Source organism: Sinocyclocheilus grahami, unplaced genomic scaffold (genome assembly GCF_001515645.1).
Source record: "Sinocyclocheilus grahami isolate Dianchi unplaced genomic scaffold, SAMN03320097.WGS_v1.1 scaffold755.1, whole genome shotgun sequence".
Lineage (NCBI taxonomy): Eukaryota > Metazoa > Chordata > Actinopteri > Cypriniformes > Cyprinidae > Sinocyclocheilus > Sinocyclocheilus grahami.
Genome location: NW_015505934.1, coordinates 395,962 through 416,818, shown reverse-complemented (window position 1 = coordinate 416,818; position 20,857 = coordinate 395,962). Strand labels below are relative to the sequence as shown.

The window sequence follows — 20,857 nt, the reverse complement described above, 5'->3', positions numbered from 1 at the left end:
CATGTTTGGTTCAGGAGATATGACACAAAATACATAATTTGGTTATGGTGGAAAGTAAAATGTCTCCATGGCAACCACGAGGTGTTTTTGCAATGGCTCCATTTCTGAACATGTTTAGGGCTGTAAACTATACAAGTGTAGCAAGTTTCATGCTTTTATGAAAAAGTGAACATTACTTTCACACATCACCTGGACTAAACCCGTGTATATGTACGAGTTTTTAAAAATATAAAAAAATCAGTTTTATTCAATTGTGATCCTGTAAAACACTTTTCCCCCCACCCCATGCTTTGTGTGAATTTGCATAATATTTTTGTTTGTGTTTTTACATGCTCAGACATTCGGCCATTTGAAACTCAGACTGTCTCTATGTGGCTTCTCAATGAGATGTGCTGCAGTCCTCGGAGCGGTGGCCTATTTCCTCCACTCCTCTGTTCTGAATTACTCTGTGAATGCATGCTACTCGCTGAATTAGGGTCAGGGCTTTTTAGAAAGCGAGATCAAACAGGTCTGTCTGATGAGAGAGATGGTGCAAACACTGAGAGAAAATCCTGTCATTGTGCAGCTGAAATCAGAATGTGGAAGCGCCATTCCATGCTTTCCCTAGACTTTTGTCTTTTGAATAAAAAGTGAACATTGTTTTCCAGTAAAAATATCTACCATACCATATCAGTACTAATATATATGTCATATTTCTTTAAAATACTTTTTCCCCCTGTTTTTTATACTTTTTTAAAAAGTTTATGGTAATAGATGTTTACTAGTTGATACTGGATATTTAATTGTATATGCTCATTTCCCCTTAGTTTTACATTTAGATTATTTTGCTGTCATCTAAAGCAGTGTGAAAGCTAATCTTTTAAAATAAGTTAATAACACCGCTAAATCTAATTTTAGTGTATCTTAATATAAATTTTTCATACTGTGCACTAAAATGTTTTGATGCCCACATAGCATTTAAGATGATTCATTTTAGTGTTACATATTTCAGCTATTTTAATTTAGTATAGAATTTTGCAATTTATCAGCCAAAACAAGAAAATAATATATTTTAAAAATATTGAATTGAATTAACTATTGGGTAAACTAAATTGGCTTAAATTTTTATTGTTTTTCTTACCTTATTGATTTTGATGAGTTTTACTGGTAAGAGGAGTTAATAACTTAAAGATAGACTTAATATAACTTAAATATATATTTTCTAAAAATGAGTCAAATTTGTATTTATTTATTTTTTGGCAGTGAAGCATTATATTGCAGTAGATTAAAGTCCTTTAGCAGGTAACCCACATTGCAAAGAGCTGCTTCTTTTGACATTCTGTTTCAGTAGCTTCATCCTGCTTATCATTGGTTTGAGACAAGCCTGTATCTCCCTGTTTCAGGCTGGTAAGTCAAGCGCTGCCATATTTCACTCCTCTGATGTTAGGCCACTAATATGATCCCCTCTATACATGTAGCTTTCTTCAAAAGTCTGCTTTTCTATTTTTACTGAGTCCTAATTAGGCGATTCAAGTAGTCTGAAGAATCAGCTCCTACATGGGCACCCTGAGGTACTGACTGATTTTGTTCTCAATTAAATCCAGAAACCAGAGATGTAAGAGCTGCATTTTATGAGCTGCTCGTATACCTGAAAAGGAGTGTTGGTCTGTATTTTTAATTGTATAGAAAAGATCATGTCAGGTGACTTTGTTGTCCTAAATGTAATATCAAAAGCTGAACTTACTAACTTCACACTATTGTGCACTATAGATCAGAGAGACTCAATGTAGTAGTTAATTGAGAAGATTGTGTAGCAAATGAGAAATCGAGAAATCAACGTTGCTATTCAAAGCCATTAAACACCGTTAATATCTGTTAACAGTGCTAAAGGATATGAGAATACCTTTGCTTTAACATTTCAGTTCACTTTTTTTTAGTATGCACATTTTTGTCAATTACAGTGCCAACTTGCACTTTGCATAAACGAGCAGAAACAAACAAATGAGTTACCTACATTTCATGTAATAGTAGTTAGCTTTGTAGTTTGAGAAATTTCATTTAAAGCTTTATTTGGAGCCAGCATGCATAAGAAAGGTAATTTTGAAAATTATTACTTCACATTTTTCCCTTCCAGGAGGAAAAAGTATGTATTTGCTTGCTCATTATTAAGTTTATTTTAAATAGAGCCATAACTTGAATTTCTGTCGAAGCGAAAACGAGGTTAGCCACGATTTGATGAAGCAATTAAGCATAATGATGCATCCATGCATGCAGACGTAACCTATTCTTCCTGCACACTGAGGGATAATTAATGTCAGTGACACAGGCCTGACTTGTGATCTGATTGTGCATTTTAAACTAACTAGTGCATTCAATCAGCACTGCATCGAAGTGACAAAGAGTTTTCACTTCCCAAAATCAACCTTGCTACAGATGACTCTGAGCCTGAGCAGGATTTTGTGTTTTGGCATTGCAAGGAGACATACTTTAAGCAACAGACTTTTGGTTCACTTCTCTATGTAATGAGGCAGTGTATCATTCTGTCTTTCTGAGCAAAGATGTCGGTGAAATAAAAGTGAGGCCCTGATGAAACACACAGTCTCCGTTTCATGAATATTTATATCATATGCTGGTGGTTGACGGCCTAGATTTCTCTCTGTCTCTCTTTTTAGGGGCTGGGCTGGAGAGAAGAAGAAAATTATTTGCATTTAATGCGAGAGAGGGGTGCTTATCAGGCCTGTGAATCTCTGCTGGAAGAGCTTAGGTGAGGTGCTGTTCCTGTTTATGGCCGGGATGGCACTGACAGGATTATCATGCCATGTTATTTCTGCCTCATTAATCAAAGTAAGAGGCGTGACGATGAGATCGAGACAGTTCACAGAGAATTTAATCTATGCGGGGACCTCACGCAGTTTGTGTTCATCGTTGGCCAGCGGGTCTTTTGATTGACCACTTTGTTCACACTAAATGTGATGCTGACAATCACAGCCAATCAAAAGATATTTGAAGTTAATGCCCAGTTAGGTGGAGCAGGATTTTGGACCAGTGAGATTTCACGAGCGGGGCTATGCAGTGCAACATCAGAAACCGAAACAAAACAATCTTTGACATGTACAGCCATAGGATTCATCTAAGCTTGATAAACAGGACACTCAATGCTAAATGGCCACATTTGTTAAGTGGTGAGTAGATGGACAATAACTTCAAGGAGTCTTCATTATCAGTTATTGCATTGAGTTAGAGTCCTCCGAAGGCCATTGTAATATGCTTGCTCACTATCTAGTTGGTAAACAGTCTAACTGGTGTCATTTATCTCTGTCTGTAGCACTCTACAAGATTCCTGAGTTTTGGCCTTCAAGCCTTTGTCTGATGTGTGAAATTGCATCAAACTGGCAGAATTTTCTCATTTAGCTTCTGTAGAGTTTATTTAGCTCTGAACCTGGCTCCAGAAAGTAGTGATGAACTACATTAGCGAAATCACTAAACCGTTCCACAGAAGCACTGCAGAGGCCATAAAGAAAATTAGCCTCAGTGCCCAGCTTAGTCACATTTCACATTCTCATCTGTTTTTTTTATGCTTTTCCCCTGTTGTTTTGAATCTTATTGTTTTTTTTGTTTGGATCATGTAGCTTTGCCATTTAATAGACCACTGCAGTGATCAGTTTCAATCAACAATGTAATTTTGCAAGAAAATAAACCTTTTGGTTTTGTTTGTTTTAATGCCTGTCAAAATTGTAAAAATGTTTGCTTCCTATTCATTCTATTTTGGCATTAAAATCTATGGTTACTGGTGCACTACCATTTGGAGCAATACCATCAATATTAATATAATATTATTATTAATAATATTATATTATCGTTTCCATTTGTGTATCACTGATATAGATAACAGCACTGTACAGTGTTAGTTTTACATGAGTGAAACCGTTGCAGAATTTATTTTCCCAGCTTTGTAGTCTCAGGCCTGATAGTGACCTGTAGCCCACGCAGGGGCTGCGTTGTGGGACAGTGGGCTGCTCTCTCCACGACCCCATTCTGCTGGATTTGTACAGCCGATCTGGTGAAGCTGTAGGTTTCTGGCCCGCATTGTTTGGAGTGGAGAGTCTTTTCTGTGGGCCCACTGAGCCACAGTTTTTTTTCTTATTTTTTTTTTCCCAGGCTCGAGAGTCTCCCTGCCCAGCAGTCTCTGCCTGTTCCCATTCATTCAGACGGCTGCCCACTTCCAATGTAAGCCAGCAATGTAAGCAGAGCCCAGGCTATTCATCAGCACTGACCTTTTCTCCCAAGATTCGGCCCAATTGATTACTGATGTCTGATGTGGGGCGACATACCCATTCAACCATTACATATGTTTTGAAATAGTTAAATAACCCAACACTGTCTAAGCGCAACACACACAACTTTGTCTTGCTTAAAGGGGTCATATGACGTTGCTAAAAAAGAACATTATTTTGTGTATTTGGTGTAATGAAATGTGTTTATGCTGTTTAAGGTTCAAAAACACATCATTTTCCACATACTGTACATACTTTTTTCTCCTCTATGCCCCGCCTTTCTGAAACGCATCGATTTTTACAAAGCTCATCGTTCTGAAAAGCGAGGTGTGCTCTGATTGGCCAGATATCTAGTGCGTTGTGATTGGCCGAATACCTCAAGCATGTGACTGAAATGTTACACCCCTTACCATACTGTGATGCCATGTCTCGGCACCACGAGACAAAACCAATAAAACCCATTATAAACAAGACATTTGTTGCATCCAGTGGGAAATAATTACTGATTATAATGACTTATACTGTCTTTTTACGCGTTGCGTTGCATCGCGCCGTGTAAACGTAAAACCATGTCTGCATTTGTGATCAGAGAAACGACAAACAACAAGCGCTACTCTACACTGCTCAAAACTCGCGTTTGAATCATCAGTGGCAAATCCTTTAAATATGAAAACTTACTTACAAGGCTGTAAGTCATCATTATTTGTCAGCATCATAGACTGTATAGGGTCAGCATGCGCGCCGAAGGGGAAACGGGAACTGAATTCACCGGAACACCGGCATTGTAGGCTACTCTCCCAGGAAACAGTCCTCGTCCTCCGTAAAATGCATTGGACACATCTGAATAATGTGGTTTGAACTGTCCTGGAACAGTGTTGTAAATACAATTTAACCACTGATTTCTAGTAGGGGTGGGCGATATGAGCTAAAATTCATATCACGATATTTTACACTGTCCAGGCGATATCGATATTATATTGCGATATGAGAAAAAAATTACAGACAAAATATTTTAACCTTATATAACTAGAAAAAGTGAGGGATTGGACATAGACCTGAAAAGTCTTTTTTTATTGTGCCATTGTTTTTCTCAAAAAGTGCAAATGTGCAACATGAGGTAGGCCTGTATGAATTAAATTAAATTAAATATTGTGTGTTTGAGTTAGCCAGTGGTTCCCAAACTTTTTCTGCCGGGCCCCCCTTTTGTAGAGAAAAAATATTTTCAATTTTTTTTTTGAAAGTCTCTTATGCTCACCAAGGCTACATTTATTTATTAAAAATACAGTAACACTGTAATATTGTGAAATATTGTCAATTTAAATTAGCTATTTGAATGTTTTAACATATAGGCTACTGTATTCCTGTGATCAAAGCTGAATTTTCAGCATCATTACTCCAGTCTTCAGTTTCACATGATCCTTCAGAAACCATTCTAACATGCTGATTTGCTGCTCAAGAAACATTTCTGATTATTATCAATGTTGTAAACATTTGTGCTGCTTATTGTTTTTGAGGAAACTATTTTTTCACGATTCTCTTATGAATATTTGAAATGGTCCTTTATGTCAGAGCGCTGGAGTTCGTCAGAAATAGAATGCGGCATCAGTTTACTGTCATGGATTTGTCGTGTCGCGTCGTATCCACTGATAGAACATCACTGGGTTCTATTTGCTTTTATCAATTCGCGCCGCTCGCGTCTGGTGTAGACACATTGTTTTGGTATTTGTGAATCTTAAGTATATTCATAATCTGCTTTTCGTTTACCTGGCACTGGAAGTCCTTTCACAAACTTGTAACTTTTATGCTTAGAGCAGAACCATACATCGTTCATTTATATTTCAACATGGCTCCCTGCAATACAACTCTGTGATTCTTCAATCGCGCCATCTAGTGGTCTGTTATGAATACAACCACAACTGCTACAACTGATAACGGAGCTCTCAAGCGGGTACTGCGAGTCATGTTGAGTTAATTAAAATGTCAAATTAATATTTTGCGTTCAATTATTTACTTGTCAGACAAGTGGCTGCATGATATGCGGGAAAATTACGTAGTGTAGTCTTTATCACTCTGCAGAGGTTTCTTTTGCAAAATAATCTTCAGACTGTACCTCAGCCTTGCCGCACCCCCCTGTTTGGGAACCACTGGACTAGGCGATTTGTGCTCTATTAATTTGGTCTGTTACGATGCTCTGTGTGTTTGATTACTAATGCCTGTGTAGTATGGCGTTGCACACAGAGGACGAAAACGTTCAGCCTCGACTCTTTATCGTCATTTGTGTTAAAATTTGCAAAGCGTACCAAATTGAACAAAACTATATAAATACAAAATTTGAATTCATGAAAATATAACGGTATCCACGGTATAGCAAAATCCATATCATGGAACAACATAATACTTTTAGTCACTTTCATACCGGTATAGCACCCACCCCTAATTTCTAGTTGTGTCCTCTTTTGGAAGACCAAACAAAGTAGCTTCGCTTTCACAACGAAACACACAGCGTCTTCACGACATGGCGGTGGCGGCAGCGGCGGCAACAATACTACAGCGAGAATAAGTTACGCCTTCTTTCTTTGCATATACATTTGGGCAGTGTTATGCAAATCTTCCCACACAGTGACATAGACATGTGGGGGCATGTTTAAATGAGGTGTTTTAGGAGGGCGTGGACGAGTCTTAACTTTTATAAAGACTATCTCTTTGGGTTTGAGACTTTAGTCTTTGCAACTTTAGGGATCTTATCTATTCACAAACAGCTTGTAACACTCCAAAGAAAAAGGAAAACTTGAAATAGCATCATATGACCCCTTTAAAGAAGAACGTGCATGAGAGCCAGAATTTTTCATTAGTCATTTGGACTTGTGTTGCTTTGTTTAAGGGGTGAGGGGAGGGATAATTTCCAAATATAGTAAGTTCAAGTTGGTTAACAGTACAAACTGTTCCTTTGTTTTCTCAGTCTAATTAAGCATGAGGAGCCATCTAATAGCAATTTTCACGGGACGGGCAGGAAAGCGCTTCAAAGCATGCTAATTATTCTCACACAGGTATTAGGTCTAACATTTCCAGGCTAAAGCAACAGTAGCATGATAAATACCCTTGTAGATCATGACACGCTGACAGGTCTTACCTTGATGATGCCGTTTACCTAACTCTCACTTTTTTACTCGGGTGACCGCACATGTTTCCTCTTTGTGAAGGCAGTTTGGCAGGTTGCTGTATTGAATCTGGGAGGGCTTTTAGAAGTTCCCCGAACTCCAAATGAAAGGGGAAGGACATGCTGAGTCACCCCTCACGGAAAATGATATTATAGCACTATTTCCAAAACGCATCATTCTGTATCTGCCACATGATGAATTGTTCACATTTCCTCAAGTTTTGGGTTTGCAAATATGCCTTTTTGGTGTTGGCTGAGTGGTTGTTTTTCTCAGGGGTGGTCATGGTGCAGTGGTTAGAGATGGGAAGTCTGAACTGATATTCATCTTAATTGTACTCTCATCTGACCTATAGCGCAGTCATTTTCCACAGGGATGCTCAAAATAACTTAGACGCCCAGATAATATGGGTTTTTATTTATCTATTTTTTCTTTTATTGTCTCATTCTCAGGTGTAAGATCTGACTATGAAAATCCTGTGTAAATCCGTTCAAAGCTGCAGTGTTCCTGGCATATAATTCAGTGAGGCAGGGCTTCATCAGAGCTCTGGCAGTGTTTCTCACGGACTCCTCACCTGCTAGATGCTGTTTACTCTTAGCTGCTCTTCTCTTCGACAAAACCTGTGGTAATTACCTATTTGCTAAGTACAAGTTTGCTCATCAGCGTCTCCTTTGTCTATATAAAAAATCAAAGCAAGTGCTCATATCTTGAGATATAGAGATGCTGAAGTGACAACAAAAAAAAGGTTGTTTATGTGATTATGTATTTATTTACTTTTTGTGGAAAACAATTTAATACTGATTAAGTAAAAGAATTTTAGCTGTGTACCCAGACCTCACTCTATGCTTTACTGTGATTTATTGAACAGTTCACAGATTTCACAGATGTTCACCTTGTAGTGTGCATCATTGATTTATTTGTTTGCTACATCTCAGACTGTTGTTTTATGATCAGATCCCCACAATCTCCCCATGTATTTGATGTTTTTTAAATTTTTATGTTATTTTGTCTCAGAAATAAGGCATACTATTGCCAGAGGCGGAAAATACGAAGATATGAACCTTGTATCATTGAGATGTTGCCTTACAGCTGTGAGAAATGGAGAAGAAACATTATTCCTAGTTTTAAACTGCTGTGTATCCCTTTGGATATTTTAATAGATGCTCTGACTGTCCTCGTGTTACATTTGTTGAGGTAATGCTCCGCAGAGGCAGGGCCTTGCCCTCTGATGTAATGCCATGTAAACAAATCCCCATCTTTTTCACATTAGTGCAGGCCACCGCGTCTTACACCAGACAGATTGTCTGCCTGTCAATGAGATCACGTTTCATCCAGATCTTCATGAAGCTGATGCTCCATTATGGGGGTCTGGAATAGTGGGTTTAAAAATGTATTTGTTCTCCTTTTGCCACTGCAAAGCCTGGACAATTTAAATCTCCTCTGGCAACTAGCCTGGAAATGAAGTGATGCAGATTAATTTGTAAGTAGAATTTTCAATTATGATATCAAAACAGCAAATATTAGCCTCTCATGGCCTTGACCTATTCCAAGAACAAAATGTTAACAAAATATGAATGAATGGTTTTGAGTAAACAGTTTTGTGATTTTTGTGATAACTGATCAGAGAGCCGTTCATTTGTCAATGACAAGCTTTAGCCAAGTGTTGAAATGTTTCCCGGTTTCTTGCCTCTTCGATGACTGTAAAGTAATTTGAATCTCATGAAGCACTGAATTTTCATGATGCAATGTTAAATGTCAGGAGTTTTTCCCCATTGCTGAATGGGGGGAGGCAGGGAGCTCACAAATGCTGGGAATGGAACCTGCCCAACACACTGCTGCTTTACAACAGACATTAGCTCTGTTCATAAACCCAGTGAGCTGCCTAGGATCACTACTGACAGTAGGCAGATAGAAAAGACCTCATTTTGGCCACAATCTAAGGCAGAATTGCATGTTTCCTTCATAGATTTCTGAATTCCAGAATGCATTGCAATTAAATCAGTTGGAGGAATAAATGGCCAAGATGGCAGAGTCTAGAGAAATGCAGATATGCGTTTTGTTCAATACTTCTTAAATATTCCTGTAAGTCAAACAATAGAGCTTGGTGCTAGCAATGCCAGTGCAATTATAAAGTGTTATTTTATTATTATTTATATGCTATTATTTTGTTTATTACTATTTTTGAATCGGATTGTTTTATTTTTAGTTTAAGTCTGCTGAGTAATTTTATGTGCTTTTGTCATTTAGTGTCTTTTAACGTGTCAACACTTCACGATGTTTACACTAATCCTTAATCCTGTTTGACACAAAACAAGCCTCACTGGATCAGATGCTTATGGTATGCTTAATACAGTTGTGTTCATACCGCATTTTGGTGTTTTTTTTTGTTTTTTTTTGGAGCTTGACAACCGTAATTCTATAACCGAAATAACACCTACACAAGCGCACATTTTCAAGACTCGCATTCTCGACAAACGCAACATGACATGGGATGCGGGATGACAGAACCGCACTGGACAGGTAGTTGTCTGCTACATCATATAATGTGAGAGCCAAACTGAACTTTATAATCATGAGTTTAGTTTGTTAACAGAGACCGAGAAATGATTTGTGTTCATCTGAAGATCCCCGGAGCTGCCAAGGATACGAGCCTCAAACAAACTGTCTATAAAGTCGTTGTTGGTTCTTTAAAATATGTGATGGATAAACAACGCCTCGGTTGGACTAATTTATTTACCGCACTGTCATTTCTCGATCATCAAAATAATTTTGTTACAGCCCTAATTATCTATGTAGATTTTTATTTCAGTTTTATTAATTTTAGTACTTCAACTAAACTTATGTCTGTTAGTTGCTAAGGCAATATTTCTAAATTTAATTAACTTTTTTATTTTAATATTTACATTTTATTTGATTTCAGCTTGATATTAGTTTAATGAAAACAAATTTGAAGTTCTTTTTTATTAACACTAACAACATGAATGCAATATAATCATTATTATATTATAAGTTGGTTTAAACTGTTGCATTATCCAGTTGCTCAACTCGTGGATATCGTTGACAGAATCGTTTACAAAGGATACTTTCCACAAGTTCCTCTCTGCCAGCTCCAAACTCTTACAACAGCCCTTCCCTCTCATTGACATGAAGCTGCTTTTTGAGCGTGCGTGGGTAAACGGCGCTTCCTACAAACTTTCATAAAGTTCTCCCAGTCTGCTTCAAAGGACACAAAGAAAGCCGCATGGTGGTAGTTGATAGCTACTAAAGGAGAGGGGTTGTGTGGGTTTAGGGGTTTGTTGTTTTAAAATTTAAATGGATGAGGGATGTTCTTTTGTTCAGCTTGTCATTTATCTCCTGTCTCTGCAATTAAATCCACACAGAGCTTTGGGGTGGGAGTTTTCCTGCGTGGCAAACATTAGCTTTGTTTCTGATTGGGTGGCGGCTTTAATGGTACTGTTACCAAGATTTAATAACTTCTGCTAAGTACCTGCTTACCTGCTAAGGGGAAGGCACATTAGACAGTTTTAAACTGGATGTTTTTACGGATTTTATTGAATGATTGATAGGTTCTTCAATAGCTAATGCTGATATTTAGAGACAAGGGTGGCGTACTAAGCAAATTTGTAGAAAAAAAAAAGAAATAAATCCAAACTGACAAGTTCTGTGCTGGGAAAAAGAAAGAAAAAAAAAACACTTTTTAAATGCTTTCTTTGGAATAATTCTAACTGTATAAATATTATTATAATGTTTTCTAAAAGAGAGAGTTGTTCTTTCAGTTGGCATCTATATTAATGCTCTAATAAGTTATCACTTCCTAGGCTTCTAGGAAAGGCAAATACTGACTGACTGACAATATTGAATCATGTTTGAATTTTGTCCATATGTATATATTTTTATATAGCTTGAAATACCAGCTTTATTTTAGTGAATGAAAATGATTGATCAATGAAATTATCATTGGCTGTTGGATGTGAAAGTAAAAAACCCAGGTTTCCACGATCCTTTAGAAGACAGTCTCTGTGTCATTTTCTCTCCTCTGCTTGTTTTACTCTCACATTCACCCTGTCCATCTTGTTTTACCTCTCATTTCTAACTCTGTACTGACTCTACATCTTTTTTTTCATTCTCTCTCCCTTGCTCTCATTCTCTCCCTCCCTGCCCCTCTCTCTCTCTCTCTCTCTCTCTCTCTCTCTGGCAGGCTGCTCCTGCAGTGATTCAGTATCATGGAGGCTGGCAGTGGGGCTGCTGCAGTGGTGGGAAGTGCAGCTCTCGGACTGCTTGGAGCCACAGGAAGTCATGACATCTCTGACAGGTAAGACTCACCGTCCTTCCTCATCAGACCCCGTCAGGGTCTTCTAACTCACCCAGCTTATTTTACTCATTTAAGGTTCCTGTTTGTTTCTACTTGTGTGTCACGTTCTTGCTCCTGTGTGAATGTGTGTGTCCCTGCTTCAGCATGCCCTCTGCTTCCTTGCGGTTTCATTCATAACTGTAGAGGTTATTTCTGCATGCAGCTTGTGTGTGCAGCAAAGTCTTGCGCACGTACATCCTATTCCTCTCCAGGGCTTGAGGAGAAATGTCAGAAGTGCAAGCGCTATGAGGTACAGGCAGATGCAGCGGAAACAATGTAGGCTAAAGGTTCTTAGAGAGATGCATTTATATATCCAACTCAATGGATAGAGCTACATCACCAAGCTGCAAGCATTGATAAATACCCAACTTGAGATCATTAATAATCACTTAGGAATAACGTCATTCTTCTCATAAATATATCCCTGCTGTCATGAAACCCCAAATTTTGCAGTCAGATGACATGGTGCTGAGTGCACAACCTGTATGGAAATCCATGATGCTGAGTAGTAAAGCCATGGCAGCCAATAAAAAGCATTTCAGTGCCAGTACACTCCCACACCCACCCACTCTCACGGCTGAGCTCTGAGCGCAAGTCACATGATCAGCAGCACTCATGAGAGCCTGCACGCTTTGGCATTCTCTCTGATATTCTACCCTAAATCCCTCACCGATCACCTTCCCATCAACGGTTTCATGCTCTGCAGCGATTGTCCTGAGTTTTGAGGATTATTGTCCAGCCATTTTAGCCCTCACTTCAGCCCTCACCCTCACTTCAGCATCACTTGAACACAATCCAAATCTGGTATGCGGAGGGTTGCCATGGCAGCCACAGCTTAGCATATATTAGATATTAGCACAACATCAGTGAAGGAAGGCAAGAAAAAGGACAAGGGGAGGCAGGGTGTTCTCTCAGCTGTTGTGGAAAGCTTTCCAAATGTGGTCGTCATTTTCATACACACCCATGCTTATGATTCATAGTCACTAGGGGAAATGCTTAAGCTGTGCTGAGGCTTTTCTTCCACAGTCTCTGATACTGTGATGACCTGGAGCCCTGCAATCCTTCAATATTCTGTCCTGCCACTGCACTGCATGTGTGTCTTAAATAAGCGGCCTCTAGAGTAGGACTCTGAAATTGAATAGCCTCAAGCTAGGCATGAAGTTTGCTTTTTTAAAGTGGAGAACAGTCTGCTTAGAATATGTAATAGTTCATTTTGAAGACTAAACTTTGTTAACATTCTAATTGATGGCATCTAGGTTTAAGTGCGAGACCTCTAAAGTAGATCAGTTGTTCGCGTGGCCATTTACTTGACATTTAAGAGACGGTTATTATCCAAAGCGGCTTACTGTGTGCTGATTGCAGGGCCAGTTTGCTCCAAGCAACTTGGGGGTTTAGTGCCTCACTCAAGGACAATAAAGTGATAAAACGGGTTTGTGATGTCAGGTTACTTGGATTTTTAAACCACTACCTTTGTGTTAGCAGTCTAGATCGTTAACCATTAGGTCATCCATTAGGTTTCCATGTAAGGCTCAGTTTCACCCAGCTCAACACCCAACTGCTGAAGTTATTGCAGGTTAAATGAGACTTTTGTATATATTTTCCTAGTGCGGAATGTGAAAAATATACTCATTAACATTTAAATGAACATTTACAACCTTACTGACCAATAGTTATATGATCAATGCAATCGGAGTTTTGCAATAATAAGTGCAGTTACTAATAATATTAGAGGTTGACCGATATGGGTTTTTCACTGACCGATGCCGATATTTAGAAATCAGGGCAGCCGATGGCCGATATATGATGCCGATTTTTTTGGCCGATATGTTTGGCCAATTTTCTTTTTTTTCCCCATTCATCCCATAAAAGTGAGTTTGAGCAAATGATTATTGCAGGGTACAAGATAGTAATAGTGGTAGTAGCCTAATTCAGAGTAATAATACATGGCTCAAAACTTAAGCACCTTCTCAAAACAGTTCTGAAGCATGCTTTTTGTTTATGTTTGCTGACAGACACCAGTGTTTCCCACAGACTTGCAATGCGGCACTGTTGGAGTGGGAGATATAGCGGTTTCCTTGGTAACAGCTGTAATCAAATAAGCACTGCGCTCACAAACGCTACTTTATCAGGCATTACAGGAAAGAGAAAATGACACCGAGGCTTTTCTGAAGACGGTCGGTTCTTTTTCAAAGATACTTTCATATAAAAACACCAGTGCTGCATTTTAATTTTGAAATGTGCAGTGATCAGTTTATTCAACGAAGTAGTAACTCAATGTATGGGAAACACTGGACACTGCTATAAGTCAAATGGCCAAGTGATAACAAAAATAAAAAGAGTTCACACATATTACACAGCCTGCTGCTCATAACTGCTTTAGAGTGCACTGGCCACGATCGATGACATCGTGGATGCTATTGTCGGACCTACACACACATTTCATGAGGAAAGTTAACATGCACGTTATAATCAGCCCAGAAGTTTCGTCTGAATTGCATGTGTTTCTACTTTCACATGCAAATGACTTGTTGCACTTATGAATATGATAACTTTCCGGCATCAATTCTAGTAGGGTAAAACGTAATTACGCTTTCGAAACGGTCTGTTTTGCCCTGCCATCATTAGCTGAAGCTGTGTGTGAACAAGAAGCGGCTGCAGAGTGTGATTTGCTCCATCTCTCACGCATCCCGAGAGAGATTCTTCGGTGTTCCGCAACAATGCTTAGCTGCCTACAGATGCGCCTGCCTATAAATCGGCCTAATTTGCAGCACAATCGGCCGGTGCAGATTAATTTTAAAAATGCCAAAAATCGACCGATTAATCAGCCGGCCGATCAATCGGTCGACCTCTAAATAATATTATACATAATAAGACATGTTTATTTCTTGGTAATACACATTTGACAGTAAAGCACTGAGCTTGAGTTGGGAAGCATACATTTATTTTTATTATGTGTAAAATAAAAATTTTATATGGAAAATGTATATATACTACTCTTATTAATTGTACCATTATTCATCCATTTGGTTGCTGTCTGGAGGCCTGCTATTTATTGTCCATCTATATGATTCCATTGTTCTAAGTGTGTGTGTGTGTTTCTTCTATCAAATTCAATTCAGACTTCAGATTCAAACCTCTGATCAAATATCATTTTCTTTGCTATTGTACTGTAGATGCATAGTGGTGCAGAAAATTTTTTGATTTAATTATTGAGTGCTCTATTAGACAAACCTCATAGATTTGTTTTTATACATCTGTTAAAATAAACTTGTGGTAGACCAGAATCTTCTTGTGTCAGTGACTAAGCAAACAGTGGAGAGCTCTCTGCTTTATGATTCACTGAGTGCATTTCTATCAGCATTTTCCTGTCAGTTGGCAATTTGTTCATCCTCCCAGTGACTAAGCATTCCTGCATGACTTGCCCCTGCTTGAAACCAAGGACTGTGTGCAAAGCATTTAGTAGTTGACAGTTTTACATTTACATTCAGTCATTATTAACTAGTCTCAGGTCGTCACAAACCTTTATGCTGAAATTCATTGAAAACAAAAGTAGAATTGTAAATGATCTTTGCAGTGATGTTTAGGTCTATTCCATAGACCAAAATCACCAATAGAAATGGCCAAAAGCATAGCAAAGTGGTCATACAATAGCTTTGTGTAAGCATATGAAAATGATTTACTATAACCCTTATTTTTTTGTAATTGTATGATAAAAAAAACACTTTGTGTGCATAAAGGACATAAATAATCAAATCATATTTATATATGCGCATATACTGTATATTTATATATGCGATCTCTTAGTCTGTATGTGGTGAACCCACAGATTGATTGAATACCACGTGAAAGCAAAAGTGAATGCTTCGTCTAATTGTGATGCACCAGTCCTCCAGTAGACCATCATTTCATTTCTCTAAAATCTCTCTTCAGGATGGAAGAGTTGCAGAAGCATATGGTCTGTGCTGTTGATTTCAGGGCCAGCAGCCTCTTGTGTTAAAAAACATTTCATCTTTGGTGAGTTTAATAGGAAAGCGTTGCTGTGTGGAATGGTTTGACTCGCATTACTTTATAATTACTTTAAAATTATAATTTTCACTGCCACTTGAGTTTGCAGATAGAAAGTGCCTTGCAGGACACAGTGAGCTCTTGTCTTCTGTAAGTGCTCCTTTAGACCAGTTCTCCAAGGCTGAATATTGTTTTGATCATTCACACTTGAAAATGCCCAAATGTGTGTGTGATTGAAATTAACTTCCATGTTTTTCAGTGTGATCATCCTGATGTCTTCTCTCAAAGGTAGAACAAGCTACCTAATGAAAATGTTTTACAGTAATTTGTTTTAGGGGAAGTTGCCTAAGGGGAATCTGTGCAGCAGACAGTGTGAGACCTGCTTCAACATTTTGAAGTCTCTGGAGCTTGCTTAAACAGGATCTTCAGAATAGAAGCAGATCTGATACACCATTTTCCCCCTAATTTTTTACCCTTTCTTTTTTCACATATAATCTGTGTGTTAAAGGGATAGTTCACCCAAAAATTTTATTAATTTGACATTTGATGTCATTAATTACCCTCATGTCGTTCCAAATTAGGGATGAATGATTAATTGCATTTGCGATAATATCGCGATATGAAAAAACATGATTTTTCAACCGCAGAGGCTGCGATTACACTCGGTCATGTGACACGCGAGAGTAAAGAGGTCTGTTCGACTTGAAGATCGATCAGTGTATGGCATCAAAGTACAGCAAGAGAAAGCATAAGGAGACGTCCGCTCTCTTATAGCTCTCGCAGTACTTTGATGACACACCGATCGGTCTAAGCAGCGCTGCTTCAAGTTGAGCACATCTAAGCAGTCTTCAGAGGAAGCATCAAGTTGGCACGCTACAGTATTGCCAAGTCCGCGGTTTGGGGAACCTCTCCAAAAAACGTGTATTTTACCCCCTTGAAACGCGATTTTTAAAGCGAAATTGGGCTAGTTTTGAGTATCAATTGGACGGGTTTTGTTGTGAAAACCTGGCAACCCTGGCACGCTACACACGGAAATGTTTGAAAGCGTAGGCTATATATGAACGTAATTCAAAACGGCACATGGAAATTCAGGGCTCCAGAGTGCGACCAACCATTTTTTCTGCTTGTGCGACTAAATTTTGTGAGCGGTCGCACTGGCATGACCAGGCACGTGCAGAGGGGGTTGCGGTGGGTGCTTAAGCACCTGCCCCTTTTCCCCTTAATGCCCATGCCTACATGCAAGCACTGTCACCAACAGCAAGTTTAGTTTTACTTTTCTTTTTGTTTTCATTTGCGTTATCTTTGCTGTGTACCTCACGATATGCTATGGAGGCTCTCTTATATTTATGTATTTATTTGATTCCTTAGTGTTTGCTAAACGTTCTGTAATTTATTAGTCTGTATGTAATACAGCATGTGGTGTATGCCATGCCTCATCTTATTCATTTTTGTTTATAAACATTTTGTAAGCTTGTTTGTCATTGTATCTTATTGTTTTATTGTTGTTGTGCTTTTTAATTAAGAATAACAATGAATCCATCTTTTGTTTTAGTCTTAAAAAGTGAAAGGTATAGATGTAAGCAAAACAGACAATTATCTTTTCTTGTAAAACGTGACAACAAGATCGCAACTTCAAAATTGATAGCATCCGAAGCCCGCAGCTTAACAGCAAAAGAAACTCCCGTTCACAAAATTCAAATCACAAATAATACTACTAATGAAAAAGAACAGGTTGAATGTTAACCTCTTTCGTTTCCATATAACTATAAACTGTGATAAAAGTTCATCAGCATGCATTGATTAATCCCATGTTGTAGCAAAAAAAACGAGAAAAAAACCCAATTGTGACCAAATCATGTGCTCATGCGACCAACTGAGAAAGTTAGTCGCAAAAGAGTGACCAGTGGGAAGAATGAGTCTGGAGCCCTGAAATTACTCAAGCAGTAACAGTTTTACGGTGCATTTCATTACTGAAGACTTCGACCTTAAGATAATATATACAGTATAATAAGGTAATATATATATTCTTATTTATTTAAAGTCTGTCTAAAGTTAACTGTTTAAAAAGTGCAGTCCACATGTTTATTACAGTGACTTTGAATTACCTGAAGTAGTGTGGTAAAACAACAGATTGTTTTTATAATTCTGCAATCTGCGATAAAACAAGCAGACTGGACAGAAACAATCGTCAAAAATGCTCGAGTTTGCAGCGCACACTTCTTATCAGAAAAGGTTAAATAAAGTATTGTCTTTTGTTGTTATGGGCACATCTACAGATTTCTTGCCATATGTCTATGTTTCTTGCATCTCACGACTATGTCGTGTATGAAATAATGTCTGTGTGCATGTGTATAAAACAACAAACTGACAATTTATATATAATCATTTGTAATTGTATATACATTGTTGTAATTAATTGTGGCTGGAACAATAATGTAGCTGTAAAAATAGTTGCCTGCTGAAATTGAAATGTATATACATCTTCATCATGACTAGATAGACACAGTGAGTTAGTCTTTATTATACAGTTAGATGTGATCCACCTCATAGTAACAGTCCTGTCAGATCGTCCATCCTTTGAGTGAGAGTGTAACGTTACAGGTTGGCCGATCTGGTTTCGTGGTTAAAGTTAACCTTTTCGACATGTTTCCGCAATGTTGTCTGGGGGTTTGGCAAAAGGAGAGTGGGACGGTGGGTGGTGCTCGGGGGGGTGACTGAAGGCGGTGACTGTGTAGTCAACTTTTTACGGAAGTCACAACGGTTCGTGAAAAATCACAGCTACTTTAGGCAGGCTGTGTGAAAGTTACTGTGGACTGACTGTTTTGAAACTTACATGGTATTTACATAGCACCTAGACCTCAGTTATCAGGAAAAAAGCCAGGAAATTTCAGTTTTGACAATATGGGACCTTTAATTTGTGTTCCAAAGATGAACAAAGATCTTACAGGTTTGGAACGACGTGAGGGTAAGTAATTATTGACAGAATTTTCATTTTTGGGTGAACTATCCCTTTAATGAAATGCTTACTCAGAATAGAGGTGCTTTTGTGATTTATGAAAGCCTGGCGTGACCTGCACTGGCCTCCAGGAGTTAATGACTTCCATTGGGATATGATGAGGGTGTTGTGACATAACACAATGGCGACCACTCTATCTTGACCCAAGAAACATCCCGATTATCTCTGTTGAATCAGACTCAATCGGTGAATGGTTCAGAACCATTACTGAGTTCTCAGACTCATTTTGTTCATACAAATGCTGTTAAACAATTGAATTATTAACAAAAAAAATTCAAATATGAAACAAAAATTATTATTGGTGGTTATGCATGTGAGGTCCAATAGGTAGTATTACTAATTGAACTTTATTTAACGTTTTGAACAGCCCTCTTTATAGAGCATATCTATAAGTAGTCAGCTGAAGTCATTTGGCTTCTAATTGTTCATTTTAGGAGCCAATGGCTTCCTAGTCATATATTTAGTTATTTTTTTGTCTGGAGCTCCCAATCATAGTATAATGTGTCATATTGTCAGTACCTGACACTACAATGCTCATATCTGCAGCTAAAAGCATGGGTGGTGGATTTGTAGTAATTTCTGAATGGCCAGAAATCTTCAGCGCTTACTGTGAAGTTCTGCGGGTGCAGATTCTGTTTGGGCCTGTCATTAGTGTTTTAGCATATCTCGCTAACCTCACCCCAGAAAACCCTGCTTATCTTCACATGTACTTGATGGAATCTCCTGCTCCATCACGCCATGCCTCATTGAGCGCTTTTGTTCCATGAATGATTCACTAACCAAAATACACACAGACCCGTGGCTGCTGTGCATTGTAGTTCAAGTAAATGGGATTGTGACGAGTGGGGGCGGGACCGAGAGCCGTGGGAACGGAGCAAGGCTGGTGGAGTAATTGCTAATGCGTGACACCTGCGCCACTCACCGGTCTCGAGTCTCACGGAGGAACTCCGGAAGAATAAAAAGGAGGAGTGACGACAGTGAAAGACGAGAGAGGACCAGGCCTGGAGTTTATTTTGTGTTTTGGTTTCGTGTGTGCGCAACGGTCGTCCGCGAGGGGCTGTCGCACTGTTTTGTGTTTATTTTATTATTAAAGTTTTGTTGGAATGTTCGCCGGTTCCCGCCTCCTTCTTCCCGTGACTACAAACGTTGTTACATTGGTGCCGAAACCCGGGAGGAAGGAGGGGCACGCTGCCAGAGATCCCTCGCCGCTGTGGTGAGTCTGCGGTGCCATCAAGTATGGCGGAGAAGTCTGCCGCCATGGAGGCTCGAGGCGGTGGGTTGGAGTGAGATGCCGGGGGGGTGGACAAACTCGCTGCCGGCCACCTGGGCTCTGGAGGGACGGCTGCCATCCGTGAGGGAGCGGAGGAGTCGCCGCCGTTCGCCTGAGGCCGGAGCCTGCTGCCATCCGCCATGATGGGGAGGAGCAGGGAACGGGGGACTCCTGCCGGCTGCCCGAACACGGAGGAGCCGTCGCCGTCCACTGGGCGGCGGAGGGTTGTCGTGCCGTCCACCGAGGGCTGTCCAGTGCCACCGCCTGGCATCGCGGAAGAGCTTACCCAGCTGGGGGAGGGCCGAGCGGCAGTGTGTCTGGGAACCGGAACAAGATTTTTATTTATTTTTTTCTTCACTCTCTCGTCTCTGGCTCTCCTCATCCTTCCGTCTCCTTTTCTCTCGCCTTGTCTGTCTGTCCTTACCCCCAGGTACGCCGCGGCCGCCATGATCGGCTCCCCCGGAGGGGGGAGGGGGGAGTAGAGCGCAGTCTCGTGAGTACCCCCCGGCCTGCGAGGGGCGATGGGGGTATGTGACGAGTGGGGGCGGGGCCGAGAGCCGTGGGAACGGAGCGAGACCGGGGGAGGAATTGCTAATGCGCGACACCTGCGCCACTCACCGGTCTCGAGTCTCACGGAGGAGCTCCGGAAGGATAAAAAGGAGGAGGGACGACAGTGAAAGACGAGAGAGGACCAGGCCTGGAGTTTATTTTGTGTTTTGGTTTTGTTTGTGCACGACAGTCGTCCGCGAGGGGCTGTCGCGCTATTTTGTGTTTGTTTTTATTATTAAAGTTTTCTTTGAGTGTTCG

At 39.7% G+C, this 20,857-nt stretch overlaps 1 protein-coding gene across 1 annotated transcript in view; it reads left to right on the top strand.

Moving 5' to 3' along the window:
- Nucleotides 1–20,857, top strand: part of LOC107561051 (rho GTPase-activating protein 32-like) — a 108,286-nt gene that overhangs the window by 31,413 nt on the left and 56,016 nt on the right. The window contains exon 2 of the mRNA XM_016245390.1: nucleotides 11,607–11,720. Coding sequence (XP_016100876.1) covers nucleotides 11,632–11,720 — 89 coding nt within the window. The 5' untranslated portion in view covers nucleotides 11,607–11,631. The remainder of the gene's footprint in view (nucleotides 1–11,606; nucleotides 11,721–20,857) is intronic.